Here is a 26,268-nt window from a genome sequence, read left to right as displayed (position 1 = left end):
GCGAGGAACTGAATTGATGTTGTTGTCTGGGCCTGCTTGAACGTTCCAGCAGTCGATCTGAGTAGCAGGATTGGCACGTGGTTTCTGGTCTCTCTTTAAAACATGAGAGATGCACCTGATCGCCGTGGCTCGTGGACTTTCCCCAGTCATTAGTGCACCGCAGGCTGCCGGCACTGTTTGGGAGCTCAGCAGAGCAGGGCCGGCGCGGTGGAGGGAGGGCCTCCGAGCGCGGTGACCCGGGCTCTGCCCCGCGAGCAACACGCAGGGATGTGCTGAGTGGGTACCACCAGAGGGAAGACAGATGTCACGGCTGTTGGGGAATAACCCTTAGAACCAGGAAGGTGACCAGGAGACCAGGCCTCAGCATCCTGTGGAAGCCCAGGGTGTCCACGGAGAACTTCACTAGGGAGTTCTCGGTGTAATCGTGGTTTTTTAATAGAAGGATGGCTTTAAGGAAAAGAGAGCCAACCCACCCATTAACACGCCGCTTTGCCCTCCTGCACGCCTGTGGTGGCAGCCACTACACTGGTCTCTGCAATCGGGGCTTCTGGGCGCTAGGCAGGCAGGAGCGCTTTTGCACCTCCGAAGGGACAGCTCCCAAGGGGAGCCCGAGCTTCAGGTCCAAGGGCTGCTGATGAAACTCGGTGCGAGGTGGGTCACAGGCAGGAAAGAGTAAGGTTTGGGTGGAAGAAGACAAACGTGCGCTGAGCACAGAAAACGGAGGCCCAGGACACGTCTAATCCGAAGACTGACCTGCACCCTGGGCCTGAGGACTGAGCTGGAGCCTGCCCTTCAGGGCGGCATGAGGGGAGGAGAGGAGCCCTCGCTCCCACCCGCCCCGCTGCCACCCGCCCCGCTGCCACCCGCCCCGCTGCCTCTGGGTTGGGAGCAGCTTCCGCCTTGGAACCCCGGAGGCAGCGCGAGCAGAACCCGGGGAGGAGAGATCAGCGCCCAGCTCCAGCCTCAGGAGGGGGCCTTCGGGGCAGCTTCTGGGTCATTCCCCCCTCCCGCCCCCCCCCCCGGCCCCCGTCTTCAAAGTGACCCACGTCAGAAGGAAGGGAAACAGTGGGTGTGTTAATGAGGTCCCGTGTTCTGCTCGTGGGCTCCCCCTGGACAGGGTGTGACATCTTCTCAGAGAGTGAACTCTTCTTTTTTTTTAAATATATTTTATTGATTATGCTATTACAGTTGTCCCATTCCCCCCCTTCATTCCCCTCCACCCTGCACACCCCCTCCCACCCACGTTCCCCCGCTTTAGTTCATGTCCATGAGTCAAAAGTTCTTTAGCTTCTACATTTCCCATACTATTCTTGCCCTCCTCCTGTCTATTTTCTACCTACCATCTACGCTACTTATTCTCTGTACCTTTCCCCCTCTCTCCTCCTCCCCACTGTCCTGTTGCTAACCCTCCATGTGATCTCCATTTCTGTGGGTCTGTTCCTGTTCTAGTTGTTTGCTTAGTCTCTTTTGGTTTTGCTTTAGGTATGGTTATTCTTGATTGTGAAATATCCTTCTTGATCCTTGGTGATATTCTTTGCTCTGGGTCTTCAAACCAGCACACAATACCCATTTCTTAGTTTACCCACTTAAAATTTCCACCTTTCTTGAGAGTTTCAAGGGAGAATTTTAAGTCTTTCAATGTGAAACTATTTTGCAAACTAATGAGAAAAAAAGACAATAAGAGACATAAGACTAAAATGATCTCTTGTGGATTATACTATTCTAGTTTTTAATCTAAAAAGCTGAATTGAAATGTTCTCTGGGTAGTTAAAGAGTGGTCATGAAAACAGAGTAAGAATCCGCCTGCTTACTCCAAACCACCTTTGACTCCGCTGCCTTGCGATTCCGTGCCCACCCCCCTTCGCCCGCCCGCCTGTCTGAATTGCGGTCTGTTTACCATGCAGGCAATCCCGTTTACATTAAACAGAGTATTAAATATAGACGTGCCACACGAAACATAAGGTATTATAGTACTTATTATCAATAATAAGCTTTCAGAAATCAGTCAAGTCTTCAGAACTGCCAGAAACATAAAAGCTTTCATATAAAATATTAGTCCCTATCAAATAAAAAAAGATTTTATATTTTGTATTTATGGAGAAATTTTGAAAGAAATATCAGCAGCTACTGAATAGGTATGACAGAAATATGGATATATTGAAATTTAGATGAAATATGAAATATATAAAAATATATGTGCCCATGGGTGTATATGAAAGTCTATGCGCATGTGTAAATACATAATATATGTTTTGCATATATCATGCTCCTAACCGGCCTCCCTTTTTCATGATGTATATAAAATATACATTTCATAGTTATACAAGTGCATAACTATGAAATGTAGATTACGTATTTAAACATATGCGTGTTTTCATATCTATGAAAGCTCTTGAGTTTTATCACTTTAGCAACAAACGTTAATGGGCATCTCCTACTTGACAGGTGTGCCGCACACTCAGGTCACAGAGACAGAGATGACCGTCTCTTGTCTCGAGGAGCTCGTGGCCTAGAGAGGAAGTAGGTGGCTGAACAGCCCGCTGGACCGCACTGCGGCGAGGGCCCAGCCGGAGGTGGGGGGGGATGGCGGTTGTAGCAGAGAGGGGAGAGCGATTAATTACTCCTGCGGGCATGGAAGGCTTCCAAGAGAAAAATGCCATTTCAGCTTGGCCGTGAAGCTTTCGTGGGACTTTTCTCAGCTCAGAAAGCGATGAAGGCATTTCTGCCATGAACGAGAGCACGGAGAGCCGACCCCACGTGCTGCTGGAGCAGGCGGGAAGTGAGGCGGGAACGGCCCCTGGCCCCAGAATTACGGAGTGTGGAAGGTGGGCCGCTAAGTAAGTTCAGTTAATACATGGAGCTTTCCTATAGGCTATCGGAGGGGCCTCTGAAAGGTTTAAAAAGAGAACTGCTTGACTGGGGCCGGGATAAAATAACTGGAGAGGGAGGCAACTGAAAATAGGAGGCGTTTGGGAGTGTGATCGCTAACAATAAGCTGAAGCAGAGGCAGCCCCTGAGCAGGGAAGAAAGAAAAAGGGTGAAGCTGGGAGTCACCTGGGAGGGGAGCCGCTGGTGACATTTTCTCCCGAACAGGCAGGTAGCAAAGGCGCTTCCCCCTCCCTGTCCTCAGGTTGGTGTTGCTGCCAAAGGGACAGAGAGACAGAAAAACGTCTGTCTCACTGGGTGTAAACTCCAGGGCAGAGTCTTGGTGTGGTTCGCTTTTCCCTTTCCAGAGTCTCCGAACAGACTCGACCCGTCCTGGTGTGCAATGAAGGTCTGCTGAACACAACAGCAAGCTGACTTGAAATTCAAAGCGGAATTTTGGAGCTCATGCCATTCCCAGTCGCTTTGAGGCAAAATGGCAGCGGAGGTTCCGTCATCAAGAGCTGAGGTTCTGTCTGGCCTGAACAGGAGGCGCAGAGGATGGTCTCGTCCTGTCTGCACAGGCTGGGGCGCAGCAAGAGCACAGGGCTCTGAGGCTGACACCTTCGGGGATTCCCTGCAAGGAGCGTGGGGGCATGATGGAACTCACTGGAAGCATGAGGGCCGAGGGGAGGGCAGAGGGAGCCCCCCCTTTCCCTCTGGAGTTCAGAGGCCCTCGCAAGGTGATGGCGTGATAGCAGAGGTGCCTGGGTGGCATGGTCCGAGAGAGCTCCCGCGTGTCCAGCAACCCAGTGACACAGGACAGCGTCTCACCTGAAACTCAGGAAGAGGAGAACTTAGCTCATTCATTCTTCTTCAAGCCTGTCTGGGGGCCAGAGCCGGAGGGGAGAGAGGGAGAGAGCACAGGAGGTTTCAGCACCTTCAAGTCTTCAGAGAGTGCACAGTGATAAACGACTCAGAAGCAAAGGGGCTATGAGAAGTGTTTTGGGGGTCATGAGTTGGATTCCTAAATTCAGGCAATTTTTAAATTTATTTATGGATATTTTATAAATGATTTATGATAAATACATGAACTATACTATGACTGAAGAGCAAAAAGTATTTACTCTCTTCACCAGAGAGAACACATTAATAGTTATAAATTCAAATGTATATACTCAAAAATAATTGGCAGGCACTGGGATTCTCATTCTATTTTAAAGGCAACTACACTTGCATTTTAATAAGATCTTACATCTTGATGATAGTCGGCAATAAATGCCTCCTGAATTGGCCCCCTGGAGAAACGGACCCCAAAGCCAGCAACCCCTCACTGAGTTCTGGTCATCTGAGGGAGCGGACGTCCCAGCAGCCTCACTAGCAGCAAGGCTGTGCGATGGGGCATTTGGAGTCCACTCACTGCTCTGCCCGACCAAGAGGAGTGTTTGTTACGAGAACCACATCGGGTATCAAGGTTCCTGAGCATCAGGCACAAAAGCACAAAGTCCTGACGATGGCATCCACTCTGACTAGGTCAAAAGCATGGATTCAATTTAAAAAGAGAATGCGAACACATAATTAATGAAACTATACTAAGAAAAAAACCAAACTAGCTTTTGAGCAGTCTAGACTTCTTTTCTATGCTTTCTTATATACAGCACAGCATGGGTTTCTGCAGATATCTTTGACGGCCCCTCTGGAGGTGAACAGATGCCGCTACCTTCTCTGGGCCAGCGGCTCGTGCGGCCGAGGGGCAGGGGAGGGCCAGCTGGAAGGGGAGCGAGGCCAGAGGGAGAGAGCGCTCTGTTGGGGGTGTTTTGGAAATTCCTGTGCATTTTTTTTGTTCTAATGTCTGACTTTAGAATTTATATATTTAAATAGATTTAAAAAATTATTAATCATGCTCATTTCACATCTCTGGTAAAGACGTATCAAGCTTTAAAAAATGCACATATAGGCACATGTATTATCTATAAACTGCATTAGATGATAGTAGGGAAAACATCTGAAATACCTGTGATATCAAGGGGATACCGGTCCTAGGGCATCGCTCCAGATCAGGATTCTCAGAGCCTGGTCTGTGGACCAGCCCTTTCTGTGCCAACTTGTTCAAGCGCGTTAAAAGGACTGACTCTTGGGCCCACTCCACACTTCCTGAGTAGTAACTTCTGGGGGGGTGGCCCAGCAGTCTGAGTTTTAACAAGGTTCCCAGGAGATTCCGTGCTCAAGTTTGAGAACCAGAGTATAGACTAATAGTATCTGTAGTGACCTTATTGTTAGAGGAACATGAAGCGCTATGTTTTCTGAAATGTGCTCTCCTAATTTTTATACCCACAGAATACCAATGATTCCTTGGACTCTTCGAACTTGGAAGTGAAACCATCGTCTGGTTAAATGCCCCAGGGGAGGTGCGAGGGCCGGACCAGGGGCTGCCAGCACAGCGCCCCCTCTCGCGTCACAGGGTCAGTGCCAATGCTAACAATCTCTGCTCGGCACAGGTGGTCAGGGTACTAAATTGTTTTTGCTTTATTTGCTGAGATTTTGAAGGCCTGGAGGTTACAACAATGAGCAGAGATTGCATTGCTGTTCATAAAAGTTACAAATCCACTCAATATTTAGGGGGACCTGAGAAACAAAGAATTATAATATCCACCCCCACCCCAAATTTGCAAACACATGTGTTTGGTTTAAATGATAATTACTAAAGAGTAAAATGACTTAGGGAGAGGCATCAGGGATGGAGACAGGACTGAAATGGAGGGAGGCGAGAGGGAGAGAGATGAGAAAGCGGGGAAGAAAGACTCAGAGATGAAGTCGGCCCAGGAGAGACGCACAGAGGTCTCCTGTGTGGGAGCAGACACGCAGGCAGCCGGTCTGTAACAGTAATGCTGTTGGTCCCCTGTCCCTCAGACCACCTGCGGGGGGCAGTGTACCTCTGGGTCTGCCACAGACAGTAATATTTACAACAGACAAGGAAATAAAGAACCTGAGTTTAGTATTTAAACGAAGTCCTCACAATTGTTTACCTTCCTTTGCTGGTAACATTTCCTGTATTATCTCACAGTTTGTTTTCATTAATTAAATGTCTTACTCTTATGTTGTTTTTAAAGGTAGTTATGAAAATCTGCAGGGGTTTTGTTTTTTAAAGATTTTACGTATTTACTTTTAGAGAGAGGGAGGGAGGGAAACATCAATGTGTAGTTGCCTCTTGCACACGCCCTACTGGGGACCTGGCCCACAACCCAGGCCTGTGCCCTGACTGGGAACTGAACTGGTGACCCTTTGGTTCCCAGGTCAGCACTCAATCCACTGAGCCACACCAGCCAGGGCAGGTTTTGTTTTTTCAAAATCACATAAAATTAAATGTGAATGAAACTAAAGGTCTGAATATTTCCATTAAGTTTTGAGTGAATAGAATACATAGTATTGATATTAGACAAGTGAAAATTGAAAAAAAAGACTTAGAAGTCTTTTCTTTAAAAGACCATATTTTACAAAAATAAAGTATGTTGACATACAAATCATGCTATTTTTTAAATAATGGGAAACAAAATTTGCCAATTGACATTAAGTTACAATGACAAACATATTTCTAAAAACAGTGGATCCACTGTCCCATTTACACAGAACACACCCAAACTGTTTCTTTGGAAAGCCAGAGGCATGCTGACAATCCCTTGGTCTTTACATTTTTATCATTTTATGCCTATATTTTCTAGAAAAATACTAAAATTTCTTTTGATAATAAACCAGGTCACTGCGCCAAATGACCTACATCATTTTACAACAAATAGTGGACTATTTTGTCTGTTCTATATCTCAGGGTTTAATAACTCCCTAGGTAGAAAGTATCTAACGTGGAAACTAACCTTGGCCAGGTCTGGTTTTCCCTCGGCACAGGGCGCCCTAAGCCCCAGGCAAACGCTTCGACTGTGAGGTGAGGCACGACCGCCACCATGTGGGCGGTGGTACGCTCTAGAGCTCAACACCAAATAAACCTTTGACTTCATGAGAATTACCGTATTCTTTATTCTGAAATGCAATGAAAACCCGCTTCAAGTTACATAACTTTAGACCAGTTCACGTGACGTTCACTTTTGGTACAAGTGATCGGACGCTGATGGTATTAACTAGCAATTACCTACAGCCTCCAAGTACGCTCCATGGACCAGCGGGGTCTGTATTATACCTGGGAGCTTACTCGAGATGCAGACAGACCCCACGGCGGATGTCTTGAACCTGAACCTGCACCCCCGAAGGTGCTCGGGGGACACTGCTGTACACACGGGCCAAGCCGAGAAGCGTTCATTCACAATTCGCACCCATGGCTCTCATCCCCTACTGGGCTCCCACGCAATCAAAAAGTCCAGATAGTTAAGAAAAATACAGCTTGTCTTACTTGAATTACTTGATTAACTTGACTTTCCCTTTGCTTACGTTAAACTAATGGGTCGCTTCCACAATTCAGAGAAAAAAAATAATTAAAACAAATCCTCCAGAAAAAAGGGCTTATTTAGTTTCAGGAGAGATTAGAGTATTTTATTTTTGCCCAATCAGAGCCCTTCAGCATAAAGAGACATTCATATACATATATATGAACATTTTCCAGAAACATTAATTTATAGTACATTTTTAAAATACCAGCTTCATGGTATTTATTTACAAAAATATTTCATTACCTAATTTTAAACCTTTTGCTGTGATGACAGTTTGTAAAGTACAGGAATGCAAAATAACTACAAAGTTTAACACATTTTTAGTGTTTGCAATACTGCTTTTTGGATGTTTTTTAAAATGAAATAGTACACAGATGGGTCTTTTTTTTTTTTTAAACCGTACTTAAAATGCATATGCCAGCAATCACCTTTGAGATAGTTACTGGACTGAGCAAGATATATATCAAAATAAGTAAGTCAAGTGCAGCCACGGAACACCACCTGCACGTACAGCTTCAGGTGAGCACAAGCTAGAGCTCGACACCACGCATGCTGGCCCCTGCGCGAGAGGAAAACGTAATCTTGCTCTTTTTTTAATTGCTTTGGTGATGCATTCACAAGGAACCAATAGTATAACTAGAAAGCAAAATGTTTTTCTGGTTCTAACTACCGTGTTAAGCAGAGGTCACACCTAAAGTATCACAGTACCATTTATTTACAAAAAAAGTTAATTAAAAAATTTAAAACATGATTTACCCTCTTTACATTGTTTCCTATTGGTCTGAGTCTGTTGTCAATTCCTTACATTGTCTTCAGGTGAAGCAAAGTTCAAACGACACAACACGCATAGCAAAAGTATTTTTTTTAAAAAATGAAACTCCCAAATAAGTAGGATTCCATGGCCATTAGCCTCTATCCATTGGAAATGCCTGAGCAGAACAGCCTACAATACTGATTTATTCACATGTCACACATGATAAAATTTAGCTTCCACTATGAACCTCGTGGTGAAATACTGGCAAAGCTTACATTCATGATTTTTCTGATGTAAAGAGTGTAAAAAAAGAGCAATTAAATGTAGCCCTAGACTACTGTACTCAACTTATAAGTGAACTAATAATTTTAGACTGTATTAATAACTGAAGAAAGCCATGTTATAACCCTGATCATTGGGAAGTTATTAAAACTATGTAATTCAGCCAAGAAAGGTAAGCTGAAGTTTTCCCTTTAATTTTTGTTGTTGTTACAACTATTTTCTGCCCAGGGACCTTTAAAATGTCCGTGGCAGTAGTTAAGATCATTACTATTCACAGGAAAAATGATCCCCAATAGCACTTTACAAGAAATTGGTTGGAGTGATGAAACATATAATCGACAAAAGCTGTAAATAGCATCCTCACATTCACGTTTAAATTAAAAATAATTATGGGCATAAATTTCAATCCAACAGAACAAAGACCCTAAACAGGGGAGGGGGAGGACACATAAGATACAGGAGTGCTCTTTTTCAAACTAAATACAGATTAAAAATTCTAGGAATATTGATCAAGTATCAAACTGATAAGGAACAAATTCTATAAACTACAAAATAAAAACCTTCATTGACAAAAATACATAAACTCTGTTTTCATTTTTGGAAATTTATTTTTAAAAAAGGTAGAAGAAAATACCTGGAAAACTATTTTAAATATATATATTTTAAAACAATAGGTAAGGTAAGCATCCAACAGCAAGCTGCAGCTATTGAGAAAGATTTTGCAATGATTGTTGTGGGTATTTTCCCCAAAATAAGATTAATATTTGAAAACACTCGATAGAGGGTTTTAAAACCATAATAATATCTTTCCTGTCACGTGTGAAGACTTCCAAATGATGTATGATACTTTAAAATTAATTGTATCTCGATATGAGATACCAGTATTTCTTATTATAAGCGTAAAACATAACTTTTTGTATGGATAATATACATACTTTTTAAGTACTTTGACTTAAACTTAACAGGTTCACCATTGTTAAAACTAAAGAGTACATTTATAAAAATTCCATTTTAAAACTAAAAGTATATTCTCTAGCAGTATGTATAAATATAACATGTTACTGTATGATCTGAAAACAAATCTGAAAGTGTTGCAGAAATTTAAAACCTAGAACACCGGAACATACAGCAAATGAGTTTACTACACTTTATGCTTGAAAACGATATAAAAACCTATTCAAGGTTTTAAAACTATGATCAGTTTGATTGTTTCAGGTGCAGCTAGCAGCATATTCATGATTTTGGTATGTTTTATACATATGTGTCACTTGATTGGAACTGAGAAATGTGGATTAAATGATGATAAAAAGTTTTCATTACCTAAAAAAGTGCAGAAAAAATTCAAGTTTAAAGTTCAGTGCTCTTTATTTTGAAAAACCAAATAAACAAAATCCCAAAAGTTAAAATGTCAAATAAATCTTTGCCACAAAAAATTTACCTTTGGATATAGCTTTTCTAATGTCACGTGAGAAAAATGCCTCAAGCAGAACGTATATGGAATATAGAACTCAGGGGAAAACTTTGAACTCCGTGGTGTCTTGCACACGTTTTTCCTTTCCTCAGCTGTCTCCCCACCACCCCTTGGAACCTAAAAGTATGTAACACTTTCAGACTTGTTTAAAACACTCACAATATCTACACGAAATAACTTCAGCGGTACCTACAATTAAGAAATTCTAAGCAAAAAGAAATGCTTCTTTCTTTAAAGTACTATACTTAAACTAATATACTACACATAACATAGACAAGTAAGCAGCATTTTTTCACATCCACATAAAAATCAAATTAAGTTAGCAATAGCTCGGTTTTATATCCATAACCATTTTTGGAAATACTTTGTACAATTGAAATGCAAACCAAGGGGATTAAGATGACGCAAAACTTCAAATGGCTATAATATACAGAATCTGTCAGAATATAAGATTTCAATGAACTTTCTAAGCAAGTACATATGGATTTCAGTCTGAAGAGTGAAATGAACTGGGTATGTGATACATAGAAGGAAACCACTTGCTATTCACAAACTGCTAATCAATGAATACTTCAATGATTTTAGAGCCAAGGACAAATGCAAGGAAGCACACATAATCTTTCATTTTTCTAATATTTTCTATTTTGACTTTTTTGGTTTGTTTTCCTGAAATCTTGGCCTGCTGGTGACTATTTCTGCATTTACAAAGAAAAAAATAGAGATGTTATCTCTCAAATTACAATAAATTCCCTGGGTTAGTTATTCCTGCAGACTGTCTCTTATCTACAGACTGAATCAAGTATAACTTCAAGAAGTTTATTTCCTATTTTCAAAAATACTTAAGCTTTCTAATCCTAAGTTTCTAGTGTGCTGTGCATAATTTGTAGATTAATTTAAAAATGAAATAAAATAACCCAAAATACTGGTTTAAAATTTTCTTATAAAATCCATCTCAGGTAAACGTATCTACTTCTCTATTTGAAAATAATTACAAGATTGGTTCATTTTATATACAACAGGAAAAACGGCAGTAACAAATAAATGGATATACAATTAACACAACATAGCAAATTAAATAATTACAGCTAATATGCCCTTCCACAAGAATGGGTAATCAACCAACATATCACTTTATTTAGTGCTTCTCAACTCCCAGTCTGTAACCATACCTTTAAAAAAGGGCCTAATACTTCCTGTGACATATGAACAATGGGTTTATTAGATAATACACAATATAAATTAAGCCATTTGTAAATGGCTGAGTGTTCATCATACAACTGACATGAATGAAACAGAAATATGTTATTGATAACTTTCTACAAATTCAAAAACTTTTGAAAAGTACTGTATTTTTAAAATACTTCTTTTGGCTTTATCAATGATCGCTATCACATATATTTAGTTCCTCTCTAATGACATTAAAGCAAATTTTAATGTAAACTTTTGAATCCGTAGTGCACGTTGTACAATGTAAACAAAAAGGCTTCACGGATGGAAAGAGGAAGGAGGGCAAGACGCGGGACAGACTGCACGGAAGTGAGGTGTGCTGCAGGGACAGACACGCAGTGACCGCAGTGACCGCACGGAACAGAGAAACCACCGCTGTGTTTGCTACCGGGTTGTGCTCTGATTGTCTCCATGAAAAGAAGGAAATGGTTTTCAACAACTTTTTATAGAAGAAAATGTTTGAATTTCAATAAGAGTGATGCTGCTATTTTGCTTTTCCTGTGTCATGCTAATAACAATCCAGGACAACCTCAGGTGCCTGCGTGGTGAGATTATTTATTTCCAAGGTCCTACCGAGTTCTCCTTCCTGTCTGCAATGCTGTTTTAGGAACCGATCGTTTACTGTCCTCTGATGGTCTCATTTGCATTTTATTCCAATACAGAAATAATTTAGTTACAAAAATGCACATATTTTCCTGTGCTTTGGCTTCTTAAAACCTTCAAAGGACATGTATAGTATATTTCTACAGAAAGTATTTTGTAGGTCATCAGACTAGGCTTTATATAGGTAACTGCTGACGAGAGAGGCTTGTGATTTTCCATGCGGCAGCATGTGCGCTAAGATTGAGTCGGCTCATCACCTGAGTGTGCTGTGTGCTGGAACTGTGAGCAAATCAAGGGCATCTTAAAAAGGGAGCTGAGCACTTGACTGAAATAATGAAACAGTTTTTAAGCAATTTAATTAAATAATGCAAAGGTACATTTGGTTAAACATTTTATAAAAATTCAAGCAAAATTAAAAACTTAGCCAATCTCAACATTTCTACAAATTTAACCAGTAACTATTTTGGGCAAATCCGCCTTGAGCTGAAGTAATGAGGACGAGGACAAGGGACATTGAAGTATTCTCCTCACCACAAGGGAGGTTTTTCTCGCTTCCCACACCGCGTAGCCACTACATGGAAACTCCCAGAATGATGAGCAGTTCAGTCATGCTCTACACTTTTCTTTTCAATGAAAAGTGATGTATCACCTTGTTTTGCTTTTGACAAAATATGGACTAAACACAAGTGTACAAGAACAAGAATCCAAGAGTAGCCCATACACAAGTCAACGCTGTGTATGTTTTTATTATTTAAAGCCCACCATTCAGCATGTCCGTCTAGAGAGATGGTAAGGAACAGTTTGCTTCGTTTTCACTAATGACACTGATGACCAGTCGGTGGAAGGCAGGGGAAGTCCACGACAGCCGTGCGCGGTTCAGTCAGTGGGGCGCACGCAACGCCCCAGGTTCGGCGCTCCCGATGCGCAGCCGCTCTCTCCGGGGTCAACACTGACGGCCGCCCACACACGGCACAGACCGCGTGGCGTGTGAAAGCTCAGCACTGGACTGACCCAGGGAGGGTCCCTGCCGCGTCCCTCAACATCCCGCTCGGGGTCTTCGTCTGTAACGTGTGACCTGCGCAGTTCCTGAACTGTCATCTCGCAGCGGGCACACGCCGCACGCCGAGCGCGGGCGGGGAGCACTCCGCAGTCACAGCCACATGACCGAGGTAAAACAGTGCGTGGTTGTGCTAGGAAAGAACAGCATCCGGTGATGAGTATCCTTCAATGTTAACTTTCCTAAAGTAAAATCAATGAAATTAAAAAGGAAAATTCTTTTTCCTTTTGGCTGAAGTTGGACTGAGTTGGATTTCTGGGGGTCAGAACTGGTACCACTTCTTATCTTTGTATTTCAGCATCATCTAAAGGAGAGAAAATATGAAAAGCATGTTTTAGAAATGACAGAACAACAATATTTGTAAGTTATAACCGATTTCTCTATTTTTCCGAAACATTGTATCATTCTGAAACATTCTGTAGTGTTACTATAGTTTACTTCAAATCAATTTAAAATGAAAGCAGTTAAGAACTATTTCATTTAGAGAAACAAAGTCCATAACTATTAAGGACCAGCCCAGCCCCCAGCCAGGCAGCTCAGTTGCTTAGAGCGTTGTCCTGACACCCCAAGGTTGTGGGTTTGACCCCCGAGTCAGGGCACATAAAAGAATCAATAAGTGCATAATACACAGAACAATATAAAAATCAATGTTTTACTCCTCTTTCTCTCCCCCTTCCTTGCTCTCTAAAATTAATAAATTAAAAAAAAATTTAAAAACAGATCCAGCCTAGAAGACCCTCACATCTCTTAGACATGTGGCATGATTAAATTCTGGCTCAGTACATTCTTTGGTGACTAAGCTAATCACTTACAAATAAGGTAATTTTCAGTTGTCTAATTTTAACTAAAAATGATGCTGAAAGAACCTGGAAATGAAAGGTTAAAACTACCATTACTGCCACCTAAAACTGACTGAGCATTTACTCTGAGTCTGCACGGTGTGAAACACTTCCTCCACACGATTTCATTGGGTTCTCGGAACAACTCTGTGAGTTAGGGAGGATTATCCTCTCCCTCTTACCACGAAGAAACTGAAGGTTAAAGGGGTTACCCCAAGTAACACAATGGTGAAGCCGGGGTTCGGGTCCACGTTGTCTGATTCAAGAACCCATGATCCTAACCAACTCAATGTACTGTCTTCCTTCCACTCTAGAATATGACTCAAGAACATCTGGTAGGAGGGGAAAGCCAGCAGGTTGAGACTGAGCTCTTAGCTAAATATTTAGAGTGTAGATATATTCTGAAATGGGCTGAAGTATTGCATGCTTTGGAGATCACAGTTAGGTGCAGGGTTACGCCCACAGAACCCCCGTTGTAGATCGAAGGCTGCTAGGCAATATTGCAGGTGTGTGTCATGCTGGCACCAGGACTGACAGAAGACCCCTGAATCTCTCTGAATCCCTGGCCAAAAATTTTCAGGTCAAGTTACCTCTTTTATGCATTCTAGGTGTCAGCACTCTTGAGCAAGAAAGAGATGACTTTTGACTGAAAAACATACAGAAGATCTATTGCTGCTAGATTGGGTATTCGAACATAAAACCTTAACATGAATTTTTCAGACAACAGACTCGACGTGTCCTCAAGGTGTAGGCGAGGGACTGAGTGTGTGATGCAGTCCAGTGTAAAGCACCAAGGAACGGCAGACCTGTGTGTCAAGATGAAAAACGTGTATTCTATTTAAAGGCCTGAAGAAATTCAGTTTCTTTTTTTTTAAGATTTTATTTATTTACTTTTAGAGAAATGGGAAGGGAGGGAGAAAGAAAGGGAGAGAAACATCAATGTGTGGTTGCCTGTCGTGTGCCCCCTACTGGGGACCTGGCCCGCAACCCAGGCATGTGCCCTGACTGGGAATCGAACTGGCAACCCCTTGGTTCACAGGCCCGTGCTCAATCCACTGAGCCACATCACCCAGGGCTAAATTCAGTTTTTTAAGTGCACTGTGCTGACCAGCAAAGCGTATCTGTAGGAAGACTGGTTAGGAAGCCATACTTTACAGAAGCCCTTTCTAATCTCCACGATGATTTCCTAGTTCATACAGATGAGTCCCCTGCAAAGATGCATCTTACTGCCCCTCTGTTTGAACAGGTCTACAGACAGACACAGACAGACTGCAGTTTGAATAAAAGTGTTTGCCAATTGCAGTTTCTTAGATCTACCTAAAGAATCTCTAAGAGAGGGAAATTACTTCCTTCTGAGGGAGAAAACTGGTGGTAGAATGGGAGGCATTTAGGAAAGAGCCTTGTTACTGCATTCCCAAGAAACGGTTGCAAAGGAAAAGCCTGATGGTGAGCAGGTTCCCTCGGACTGATAAACTTCAGGAAGAGACCAAAGCTGCTGAGACATTCTTGTAATAGTTCCCTCTGGTGGCAAAAACTGGGAACTCGCAACTGTATGGAGAATGCACAAGAACTCCTGAGCAGATACAAAAACACTACGAAAATACAGTATTTTCATACTTATTCTAATGAGGTGATTTTTGTTTAAATGCTTGTCTGGCAGACACACCTCATGAGCATGTTTAGAAAACGAGTCGGCGCTGGACAGCATCGCCGCGGTTCTTTCCTCCAGGTCGCCCAGCTTCTGCCCTCGCTCGTCCAGCGCCAGCCTGGCCCGTGCCAGCTCACCGACAACTCCAGACGCCGCTCCCTTCACACCTTCGATGCCACCAGGGCCGGGGATGTGCTGCGCAAGGCTCCTTGAAGCCTTTCCTGAGGAAGATTCTCCAACTGAATGAATTGATAAACGAAAGAGTAACTCAAAAAATGAAAATTTTACTAATGCAAAACCCTGCCAACTGATAGCACCACAACAATTTTTACATGGAATGACAATATAACTGAAATATTTATGTATTTCACTTTATAATTAATCATGTTTTCTTTTATCATATAGTTTTAATTTTTACATACTTTTTCAAACATGCAAAACACAGTGCACATTATAAATGTTGGACTCCATGTACAAAAGGACTTGTGCAAAGAAGGGACTGGTCATTATTTATTGAAATGAATACTGGGTATACAGATAACCAGTTTGTATAACAGTAAAAACTGCTAGGTGCAGAAGAAAAATTGGAGGTAAATTAAAGATATTTAAATAAAGTACATAGATTTAAATTTAAATATTCAGATTTAATTGAGCTTATTTACTCCACACTGTGTCTTACTTCAAATACTATGCTTAGGCTTAAAAGAAAAATGAAGAACTTATTCAGTATTCTATTTTAGGCTCCAAAAGTTAGATTCGTTACATCCCTTTCTTTCTCTCCATTTACCTTGCAACTTACCAAAGATCAAATGTTTCCTTCAAAAGACCTCAGGTATTCACAGCTTCCCTTCCCTTGTCATCCAGACCCTCACTGCCTAAGCAGCTGAAGTACTGCAAGTCAGACTCTGTTAAAGACTGCTGCCCCATTCCCTCTTCCCCCAGCACTCGTTTCTTTCTTTAGAAATATAATTCACATACCACAAAACTTGCTCCTCAACAATCCACTAATTTTTAGTTTATTCAAAAGGTCGTGCAACCATCACCAGTATCTATTCCTGAGCATTTTCATCACTACAAAGAAACACCCCAACTTTATCAGCAACCAGTTTTCACTTTCCTTCTTCTCAGCCCTTGGCACCCAATTCTCTCCTCTATTTTCACATTCTGAACATCTCACATAAACAGACTCATACAGTGTGCAGCATCTGGGGTCTGGCTCCTTTCATGTGAAAGACGTTGTCAAGGTTCAACCATGTCATGGTATGCAGCAGTACTTCACCCACTTAAAGACTGACAATACTCCACTGTACAAACAGACGACACTGTGTTCAGGCACCCATCAGCTGATGGACGTTTTGAGTTGTCTTCTCTTTTTGGCTATTACAGATAATGCTGATATGAATATTTGCACCACTTTTGTGTGAACATGTTTTCAGTTCTCTTGGGTATATACCTAGGAGCATAATTGTTGGGCCACACGATAACTTTGACTTTTTGAGGAACTGCCAAAATTTTTCCGAGTTTACAGCATTTTCCATTTTCATTGGCCATGTATGAAGGTTTCAATTTTTCCACATTCTCGAGAGCATTTGTTAGTACACACCTTTTTGATTACAGCTGTCCTAGAAAGTGCAAAGTGGTAGTTCATTGTGGTTTTGACTTGTATTTTCCTAATGACAAATGATGTTCAGCATCTTCTCATGCGTTTATTGGCCACCTGTATATTTCCTTTGGACAAAAATTCAATCCCTTTGCACACTTAAAAATTGAACTATTTGTCTTTTTATTGCTGAGTTGTAAGAGTCCTGTAAGAGTTCCTTATACATTCTGGATAGTAGACTCTTATCAGATGTACGATTAGCAAATATTTTTTCGTATTCTGTGGGTTATCCTTTCACTTGATGGTGTTCTTCGGCTTTAAATTTAAAGAAATCCAATTTATTTTTTTCTTCAGTTGCCTGTGATTTAGGTGTCATATCTGAGAACCATCACCTAATCTAAGGTCACAAAAGTATACCTATACTTTTCTTCTAAGAGTTGTATCGTTTCAGCTCTCGACATTGAGGTCTTTGACCTATTCTGAGTTCATTTTTGTGTATGATCTGAGGTCACGGTCCAACTTGACTCTTCTGCATGTAGTTGCCCAGTTGCCCCAACACTATCTGTTGAAAAGACCATTCTTTCACCACTGAAATTTCATGACATCCCTGTAGAAAATCAATTGGCCAAACACAGATGAGCTTATTTCTGGACTCTCAGTTCTATTCCCCTCATCTAGGTACCCATCGTCGTGCCAGGGGCACACTATCTTGATGTTTACAGATGTGTGGTCGCTTTAGAAACCGAAACGTGAGTCCTCCATGTTCTTGCTCCTTTTTTAAGATTTGTGTGTGTGTGTGTGTCCATATTGGATCATTTTAATTCCTGCATGAATCTTAGACACAGCTTGTTTCTTTGTTCAAAAACCCAGCTGGGATTTTGACAGGCATTATGTGAGTGTACAGATTAATTTTTACAGATCAATGTCGCTTCTTTATATGCATATGTACACACATACCATGAGACTTTGCTTTAGTTTATAAAGATTATATAATTATATTTATGTATTTATTACTTTCTTTCCAAAGCACTATTTCCTGTATTTTCTGACACTCTATCAAGGATTAATTTTTCTCTTTTTCATCCTTTACAGTTCTTCTGAGAGTGGTGGGAAGGCTTATTTTATTTTTCCATTTGTCTAAAAATGTCTCATTCTTGACAGATATTTTGAGTACAGAATTCTAGATTAAGTATTATCTTCTGTCAATGTATAGAATCATACTGGCTGTTGAGAAGACAGTCTTCTTTTTGTTAAAAGGTATACTACATATACTATACAGTATAGTATATATAATATATGAATTATATATTCGTGTAATATATCTAGCTGTGAATTTATAACAAACTATCCTCCTTGGAATTCAACAGGTTTCTTGAACATGTGAACAGGTATCTTCTACCAATTCTGAAGAATATCTAGCCATATTTCTTTATACATAATTCTTCTTCATATTCTTTCCTATTTCTTTCTTGAGAAGGTCTAAATATGTATTAGATCTTCTCCCTGCAGCTTCTATTTCTTTAATCTTCTCTGTTTTTACATCATTTGCTTCTCTGTGCTACACTCTGGATGCTTGATTTGGACCAATCTTTAATTTATGTAATTCTCCATCAGTTTCATCTAATTTGTGGTCAAATTCATCCACTAAGTTTTTAATTTTGGTTTTTGAGTATTTTAGTTCTCCAATTTCACTTTAGTGTTTTATACATCCACTGTAATGATTTATAAAGGTTCTAGTTACTTGACAAATTGCATGGCACTTACCCTCTTGAACATAATACGCATAATTATTTTGCAGTCTATATGTGATAACTGCAATACTTAAAGTACCTATTATTCTCACTGTTTTTTTGTTTTATTGATTATAGTGTTTATTTCTAGGGTTCCTGGTTATTTATGACTAGTATTTGAAAAATTATTTCTAGAAATCGTTTGAGTACATGGATGCGTCATCTTCCTTTGCAGAACACTTTCACTGGCTTCTGCCATGTGCTGGGGACTTGGGCAGTCTGCAAAAATCTTAACTAGTTGAGAGTTTTTTGGCCACTCAGGTCATCTGAAGCTGAGTGGAAAGCCTGTGTGTGTGTGTGTGTGTGTGTGTGTGTGTGTGTATGTGCGTGCGCACACACTGCTGATTTACTTCCAGTCCATCCTACTCTTCAGGTGCGACCCTTTGGCATCCTTGAGAAGAGGGGGACTGTTTATCAGTGTCCCCACCCTTGTCAGTCTGGGACCCCATCTGGCTAGTCCTAACCCAGTTTAGTATCTCAGCCTCCCGCAGCAGATTCTCAAAACACTTCAGAATAAAAGTGGCCTCAGGTTGCCAAGCTCACCACTCTAGGTTCCCGCTCTTCCCGGGGGGAACTGTCCTTACTATATTGTTAGCTCTTTGGTGTTTCCAAACATCTAAACATGTTGTTTTTAAAGTCTGTATAATTATCCTCAGTAAGACGGTTATTCCAAATTATCAGTCCTCCATGACTTGTACAGTCTTCATTTTTTAAAATGAATTAAAACTGACTAATCCTCATTGATCTAGGTAAGTTTTTAAAAATAACATTGTACTGCACTGCTTATTACTGGTATTTAATCTTACAGTCTTTTCTAATTAAACACAAATACAAAGTTCTAAAATATTTTAGGGAAATAAGAGGATAAAAGAAAAGAAATTCAAGTATAGGTAATAGCTCCTACTACTTGAGAGACAAGTCAAACATTCATTGATTCATCAGATCACTCAAAGAGCAATTTCTAATGTGTTCATTCCTGTTATGTAGAAGGTAGTAAATGAGCCAGATTTTCTTATTTTAAAGAAGCTTCCAGTGCAATGAGAATAGTTCTGGAGACTTCATAAGATGCAATAAATGCTTAAGTAAAAACCTTTTCAAAATTAAGGTCATTGGTTAGAGGTCCTCAGTTAAAATAATAATGATCACAGTTAACAAAAATACTTTCTAAACTATTCATGTCAAGCTGTGAAATACTCATTTAGCTGCCTGAAACTCTTCTGATTTTGGTTCCCTGAGTAAAATAATCCCCTGAATTGCGTTAGAGCAACAGAAAATAATTTCATGTATTTTGCTAAAACATGGATATGTTCATTGTTGTGACAAAGACAAAAAAGGTGAAATAAAATATATACAAGTAAAAAATTATACAGCTTGAATTATACATGTTTGTTTTAAGATATATGACACAAATTAGATGAATCAACTTACACAGTTCTTCTCTGTCAAGAGATTGTGCACCACCTCCAAATAAGCCTTTAAAGAATCCCCTGTTTGGTGCTTCGGGCGTTTCTACAGGAGTGAAGAGTTCACCCAACATTTCCTTTAAAATCAACACACATTATAATTGTTAAAATGTCAGGAAACTAAACTGTAACTCACAAAACCATCACTGTTAACTCTTTAACTTAAGCTTTTAACATTACCTGTTGAGATTCACAAAGAATTAAGAGCACATTTCAAATGATCCCACCCAAGGCGCACCGACTTAGTCCAACAGTAAGTTATTAAAACTAATCTATGACTGACTTGCTGTTGTTGCTACTTTGGCTGGATTATCTTCCTTACATTTCAAGCAAAGATGATATTCCTGCTTAAATCGGAAGAAGACTCCAATCTTTGACAAAATTTTCACATAACTTTTATTATTATTAAGAATTGGTAACTTGATTGATAATTAGCTTTTCCTACATTAGAAAGAAGAAAAGTTACTTCCAAGATAAAAGTCTAGTGTGACGATGAAATGCAGTCTTGAAGTTACCACCTTCAGCTGAGTCAAAAAATTAATAATTTAGAAAGACACACCGACTTATTTTTTCATAAACATATGCTAGGAAGAGAATTATGCCAGCACAGACATGGAATTTCAGAAATATGGCTGAGAGATGGGAAGGCTTCTTTCTATATTGTCAGTTTTTTGAACTACTGTCAGTGTTCTACTAAGCACCGAATGATAAAAGTTGGAGACAAGAAAGGTTACTAACATGTTATTGACTTTGTAGATAACTCATAGAGAGGAAAAAGGACAGTAGCGACTCTATTTCCACGGCTGCTCTGAAGAGCTTTAGAAGCAAAATAAAAGTACAGTGAGGCTGTGGGTTTGCATTTCTGCCCAATAACAAGCAGCCACTATACAAAACACACATACAGTCTAGGTTCCCAGTACCGGTCCTGCTGTGCTCTGGTATTATATTACACTGGAGCTAAAGTTGTTTTTTTTTTTTAGTTTCTTCCTGAGGGCTAGACTAAAAAGTTCAGAAATAGAACTAGTATTATTTCTTCCTAAAATGTTTATAGAATTCACTAGTGAAGTTGTCTGGGCCTGAAATATTCTTTGTCCAACGTTTCTAACCTCAGTTTCAGTTAATCCAACAGATACAGCGGGTGATCTTCAGGTGATCTATTTTTTCTTAGTTTTGGTCACATGGGTCTCAGAGGAAATTTGTCCATTTGCATTTACGATCTAGTTTTTTAATTTATTGTTATACTTCCATTTTAATATTGGTAAAATCTATAGCAATGTCACTTCAATCATTCTTGACATTGGTGATTTGTAACTTCTCTTCATAATCAGTCTGACTTGAAATCAATATCAATTTTATTGGTTTTATAGATCAAGCTTTTGATTTCACTGATGTTCTTCTACTGTTTCCCTATTTTCAACTTCACTGATTCCACTTAAATATTATTTTTCTTTACCCTGCTGGCTTTGAGTTTAAGTTGTTCTTCATTTTCTATTTCTTAAGGCGGAATCTGAGGGAATGGATTTGATGAGAATTTCTTTTCTAATACATTTCAGTGTTATGAATTTGGTAAGTTTAAATACTCAGTTGTTTTTTCTATTGCTAAACTTTCAAGTTACCTAATCTTTTCTTCTACACTGCATGACCTGTTATAATTCCACCCAACATACTCCTCATTTCAAACACTGATTTTCACCCCTAGATGTTCAATTTTGGTCTTTTTATCTTTCATGTCTTCACTTTTTGAACATAAAGAATACAGTGATAACTGTTTTAATGTTCTCCTGTACTAATTTTAACATCTGTGTCAGTTCTGGCTTTGTTTCTATTGGCTGATTATCCTTCTCTCATGGTCTTGCTTTCCTGTCTCCTTGCAGGCAATCTGACTGGATGCCAGACATTCACCTTGTTGGGTGCTGGGTGTTTTTTACTTCTTCTGAGTCATCTTGAGCTTTATTCTAGGATACTAGAAAAGAGCTTGACCCTTTTGGGTCTTGCTTTGAGATGTGTTAGGTAGGCCTGGGGCACTTCTCAGTTTTAAGGTTAATTATTCCTCACTAGAGAGCCCAGCACTTTTTTTTTTTCACTAATATACATCCACTCACTCTGCAGAAAGTTCCAAGAACAAGTGCTTTTCTGTTGGCAAGCACAGCTGTCCTAGATCACATGGGAGCAGCTCTTCCTCACACCGGGGAAACAACTGTATGCTTGCAACACACACACACACACACACACACACACAAGGGGGGTAGGAAAAGTAAACATACTAAGGTCTAACTTGTTCCTAGGAAACTCGTAACAACTGCAAAACCAAAAAAATCAGAGGAAAGGTATAAACAATCATCTAACCACACACGACTTTTAAAAAAGTACTTTTCATAAACATAGTCTTGAGCGATAAAGTAAACCTAAATGACTGAACAAAGATTTGTAAGAAGTATACAAATATTTGTATTTTTGAGATTTTGAAAAAGTGGACATCATGAAAATAAATTTCCATTTCTAGTCCCAGCTACAAGATAAAACCGGTAGGCACCATTACAAGAAATGTTTAAATGGAAGGAAAGAAAGAAAGAACCTCTGGCCTCAGAGCCAGCACACTGTCCCCATTATATCCCATACTGCTGCCCTGGCTTTACCTCCAGCCCTTCGGCAGTCTGCCACGGGCACGACTTTCTCTCACTGTGTTCCCTTCAGCAGAGCATCTGGACTCCCAGCTATCTAGAGAGCCGAGAGCCTCAGTGGTCTACCCTATTCCCTTTTGAAGTAGGCTGAATAACGGCCATTGGAAGACATCCAGGTTCTCGTCCCTGGAGCCTATAAATGTCACCTTGCAATATGTGATTTGATTTGATACAGATTTGATGAAGTCTTTTACCATGGGGAAATTACCCTGGGTTGTTTTGAGTGGATGAGTCCTAAATCCAACTGCAAGTGTCCTTGTACGAGAGACGGGCGGAATGGAACCTGACACACACGGAAGGGGAGGAGGCAGTGTGACGGGGAGGCGGACAGTGGGGGAGCACGACCCCCATGACCCCCATCCAAGACGTCAGCAGCTACGAGGAGACGGGAGAAACAGGGACCGGATTCTCCTCCGGAGCCTCTGAAGGGAGCACGGCCCTGCCAAGGCCTTGATTTTGGCTCAGTGAAAATGATTTTACACTTGGCTTCCAGAAATTTGAAAGAATAAATGTGGAAGGATAAATAAATTTATCCCTTCAGATAAATTTATGTTGTTTTTAGCCACCAAGTTTATGATGGTCCATTACATCGGTCCCAGACCTAACACACTTAGAAATCATCAGTATTCTTCAGTCTGGCTGCCGGGAACAGGCGCTGCTCCTGGCCCTGGCACCGGGGAACAGTTGCCTCTCACCCTCCAACCCTTTCAGGGCTCCCTCCCTGGCCAGAGAGGCCGCCTCCATAGAGGGGCCCAAGAGTGCGTCACTGAGCACTCGTGGGGGACCCTCTGCGGGCCTCCAGAGTTCCCTCTCTGCTTCTCTGTCCCAAGAACTCTGCACTCTGACTGTCAGACTGGGCTTCGGATGGACACTATAAGGGGCCGCAGAAAACATACTGACCCTGAGGAAACTACAGGAATAGTTTGGCTGTTTACCTGAAGGTTTTCACAGGTCTCTTGGCTGTAAGTGAGCCTCTGGATCTCTGTCGGTGAGACGAGATACAGCGCCTGTCCGTTGTTGGTGAAGCAGAACGTCCTGGCTATCCGCATGTTTGTGAGGGGCAAGTAATACACGTCCAACAGGGGCCTTAAACTTGGCAAACTTGAGGAAAAAGTGAAAAACTTGTTAATAATAAACAAGGCACGTTTTAATCCTAAACAAGTTATTACAGAAGAAAAAAGCGCCAGGGGCCTCGGGAACCTTATGATTGAGTGCACGCCAGCGGGGGAGACAAAACTGACTTGTGCTCCTCACAGATGTGCTTCGCTATTAACTTTAAAGCTGGATTCTCAGTTCATAAGACTGTAAACAAGTGATTTATTTCAAAATCAATATAATTCTTTCATATGTTTTGAGGGAGGAAATGCTGTGTTTGAAAAAAACCGAAGTCTCACCTGAAAGCCATAATATGTCCGTTGGCACAAAAACACGCGAGGCAGACACTGTTGCTCAACGCCACGATGTCTCCACGAAGAACAAACGAGGTCTCCGTGATGTTCTGCTTGTACGCGCAGTTCTGAGTTGGCAGTGAGATCACTTTTGCTTGCTTTTCAGAACATATCACTGCGTACTGGTTTTCACTAATTTCCTGAGATGAGGAAGGGGATACAGAGACCGGCCGTCTTTTTTTCGATTTCTCCTTTTCATCTTTTTCTTCGGGAACATTGTGTTCTCTCCAGGATTCATATGCAGGGGGCACTAAGCAGCCCGTGGTGTCCAGGAAAGCCATTCTCAAGATCGCCCCTTTTAACCTCAATATGGTACCTAAAATATGGAAATCCCATAGATAACGAATATGTTAATCCACACAGTAAATGTATTGATTCCAACTCTGACACCAAATAGATACTCAAAATATGCACAATGTATACTAAGCTGAAACTGTTTACTGGCTTACTGACAGGATCCCAACTTCAGATATCTGAATCTGGAAAAAGATATGAATAGTACATGTCCCAACACAGGTAAGTGCCACCAAACAGATAAATGTGGAATGTCACGAACTGTGCCTTTTCTCACACCTGGCAAACGTACTACCAGCAAGCATGAAAGCAAGGAGACGGCGTCTACAGCTGAGCTGCCCCAAGTCACGGCCACCAGCCACGTGTGGCCACAGGGCGTCTGAAGTGTGCCTTGTCCACGCGGTGGCATGCTCTGAGAGGAAAATACAGGCTGATGTGAAGCCGCAGTACAAACAAAATTAAAAGTAAAGTACCTCGGTGATTTAAAAATACTGATCCCAAGCTGAAAAGTATTTTGAATATATTAGACCAAATAAAATGTTACTAAAATTACCTTGACCTGTTTTTTACTTTTTTAAAAATGGCTACTGGGAAACTGAAAATTCTACATGTGGCTCACACTGCATTGTGAATGGACAGCAAGTGATCTACAGGTCCAATGAGAAAAAAAAAATCCACATATTTCTAAACATTACTTCAAAAATCATAATTTCCTTTTAAACTATTAACCAGTAAATGTCAAATACATTCACGGTATTATTTTGGTCAACTTATAAGTCTCAATTTAGGTGTGATATTTCTTTACTTGTTTTACTTTACGGGACCACCTTTCCCCCCATCCCCATATCCTTGAAAATGTAAATGCTTTATACTCATTTCTAAGTAAGCTGAAAGAGTATGAAGGATTTGAAAACCAATGGAAGGGAGGGTATAGAGTTGATTTAGCATTCTGCAACAGTTCTTATTGCAAAAGATTTTAAATTTTATATTATTTTATACTTTTATAATATTTTATAGTTTGTAAAAAATTTTCTATTATTTACTTTTACTTCTCAGAGAGTTTCCAATGTTCTCTCAAAATTCTTCTTAAAGGACAAAATATCATTCCTCTCCTTTTTGTATTTATATATTTTATCAATAGCAGGGTTGCCAGATAAAATAAAGAATATCCAGTTAAATTAGAATTTTAGATATATATAAGTATATTTTAGTATGAGTATGTCCCAAATACTGCATTATGTTTACAAATTCCACACAGGACTTTTGGTACTTATATTAAAAAATATTTATCTGAAATTCAGATTTAAATGGTCATCCTGTATTTTACTTGCTAAATCTAGAAACCTTAGTCTACAGTCTAGGTCTGTTACATAGACAACTAAACTATTTTAAACAGTCTGTTAATTTGGGAACTGTTTATAGTATACACAAACATATAATATATGGGATATAGTAATCCCAGCATGCAGATTTTCTGAAAATGTTCCAAGATAATGTTTAAATATATGCTGTCCTGCAGTTAGCACAATTTTGTATGTTTTCCAGCAGAGTAGTAGTAACTGGTGGGTTCTGCTCTTGAAGGGAAAAAAATTTGGGAACAAAGTAGACTACTTCAGGTAGTCTAAGCACATAAGCCTATTTGCTTAAAAAACAGCTCTCTTCTCTTCAGTTACAATACAGATAATATGGCATGAATGTAACTATTATATTTTAAAACAAGTACATTATTAAAAAATAAACCTCAAAGATTCTACCATTGGGAATGGACTAAAAAATTCCCTCTTACATACAGTAATTATTTTATATTAAAGCC

The 26,268-nt window shown here is 40.3% G+C and overlaps 1 protein-coding gene across 6 annotated transcripts in view; it reads right to left on the bottom strand.

Moving 5' to 3' along the window:
• Positions 1–8,922: 8,922 nt before the first annotated feature.
• STXBP5 (syntaxin binding protein 5) overlaps positions 8,923–26,268 on the bottom strand; it is a 129,464-nt gene continuing 112,118 nt past the window's right edge. For all 6 annotated transcript variants that reach the window (XM_045842600.1, XM_045842602.1, XM_045842605.1 and 3 more), the window contains 5 exons: positions 24,108–24,477; positions 23,649–23,814; positions 19,998–20,109; positions 15,198–15,418; positions 8,923–12,996 (listed from right to left, as the gene is read on the bottom strand). In XM_045842600.1, coding sequence (XP_045698556.1) covers positions 12,955–12,996; positions 15,198–15,418; positions 19,998–20,109; positions 23,649–23,814; positions 24,108–24,477 — 911 coding nt within the window. In that variant the 3' untranslated portion in view covers positions 8,923–12,954. The remainder of the gene's footprint in view (positions 12,997–15,197; positions 15,419–19,997; positions 20,110–23,648; positions 23,815–24,107; positions 24,478–26,268) is intronic.

The sequence above is a fragment of the Phyllostomus hastatus genome, unplaced genomic scaffold (assembly GCF_019186645.2).
Source record: "Phyllostomus hastatus isolate PE091 unplaced genomic scaffold, TTU_PhHast_1.1 phas_contig_40, whole genome shotgun sequence".
NCBI classification, from domain to species: Eukaryota; Metazoa; Chordata; class Mammalia; order Chiroptera; family Phyllostomidae; genus Phyllostomus; species Phyllostomus hastatus.
Note: the sequence above shows the minus strand (reverse complement) of the source record. Positions and strands in the feature narration are given on the sequence as shown.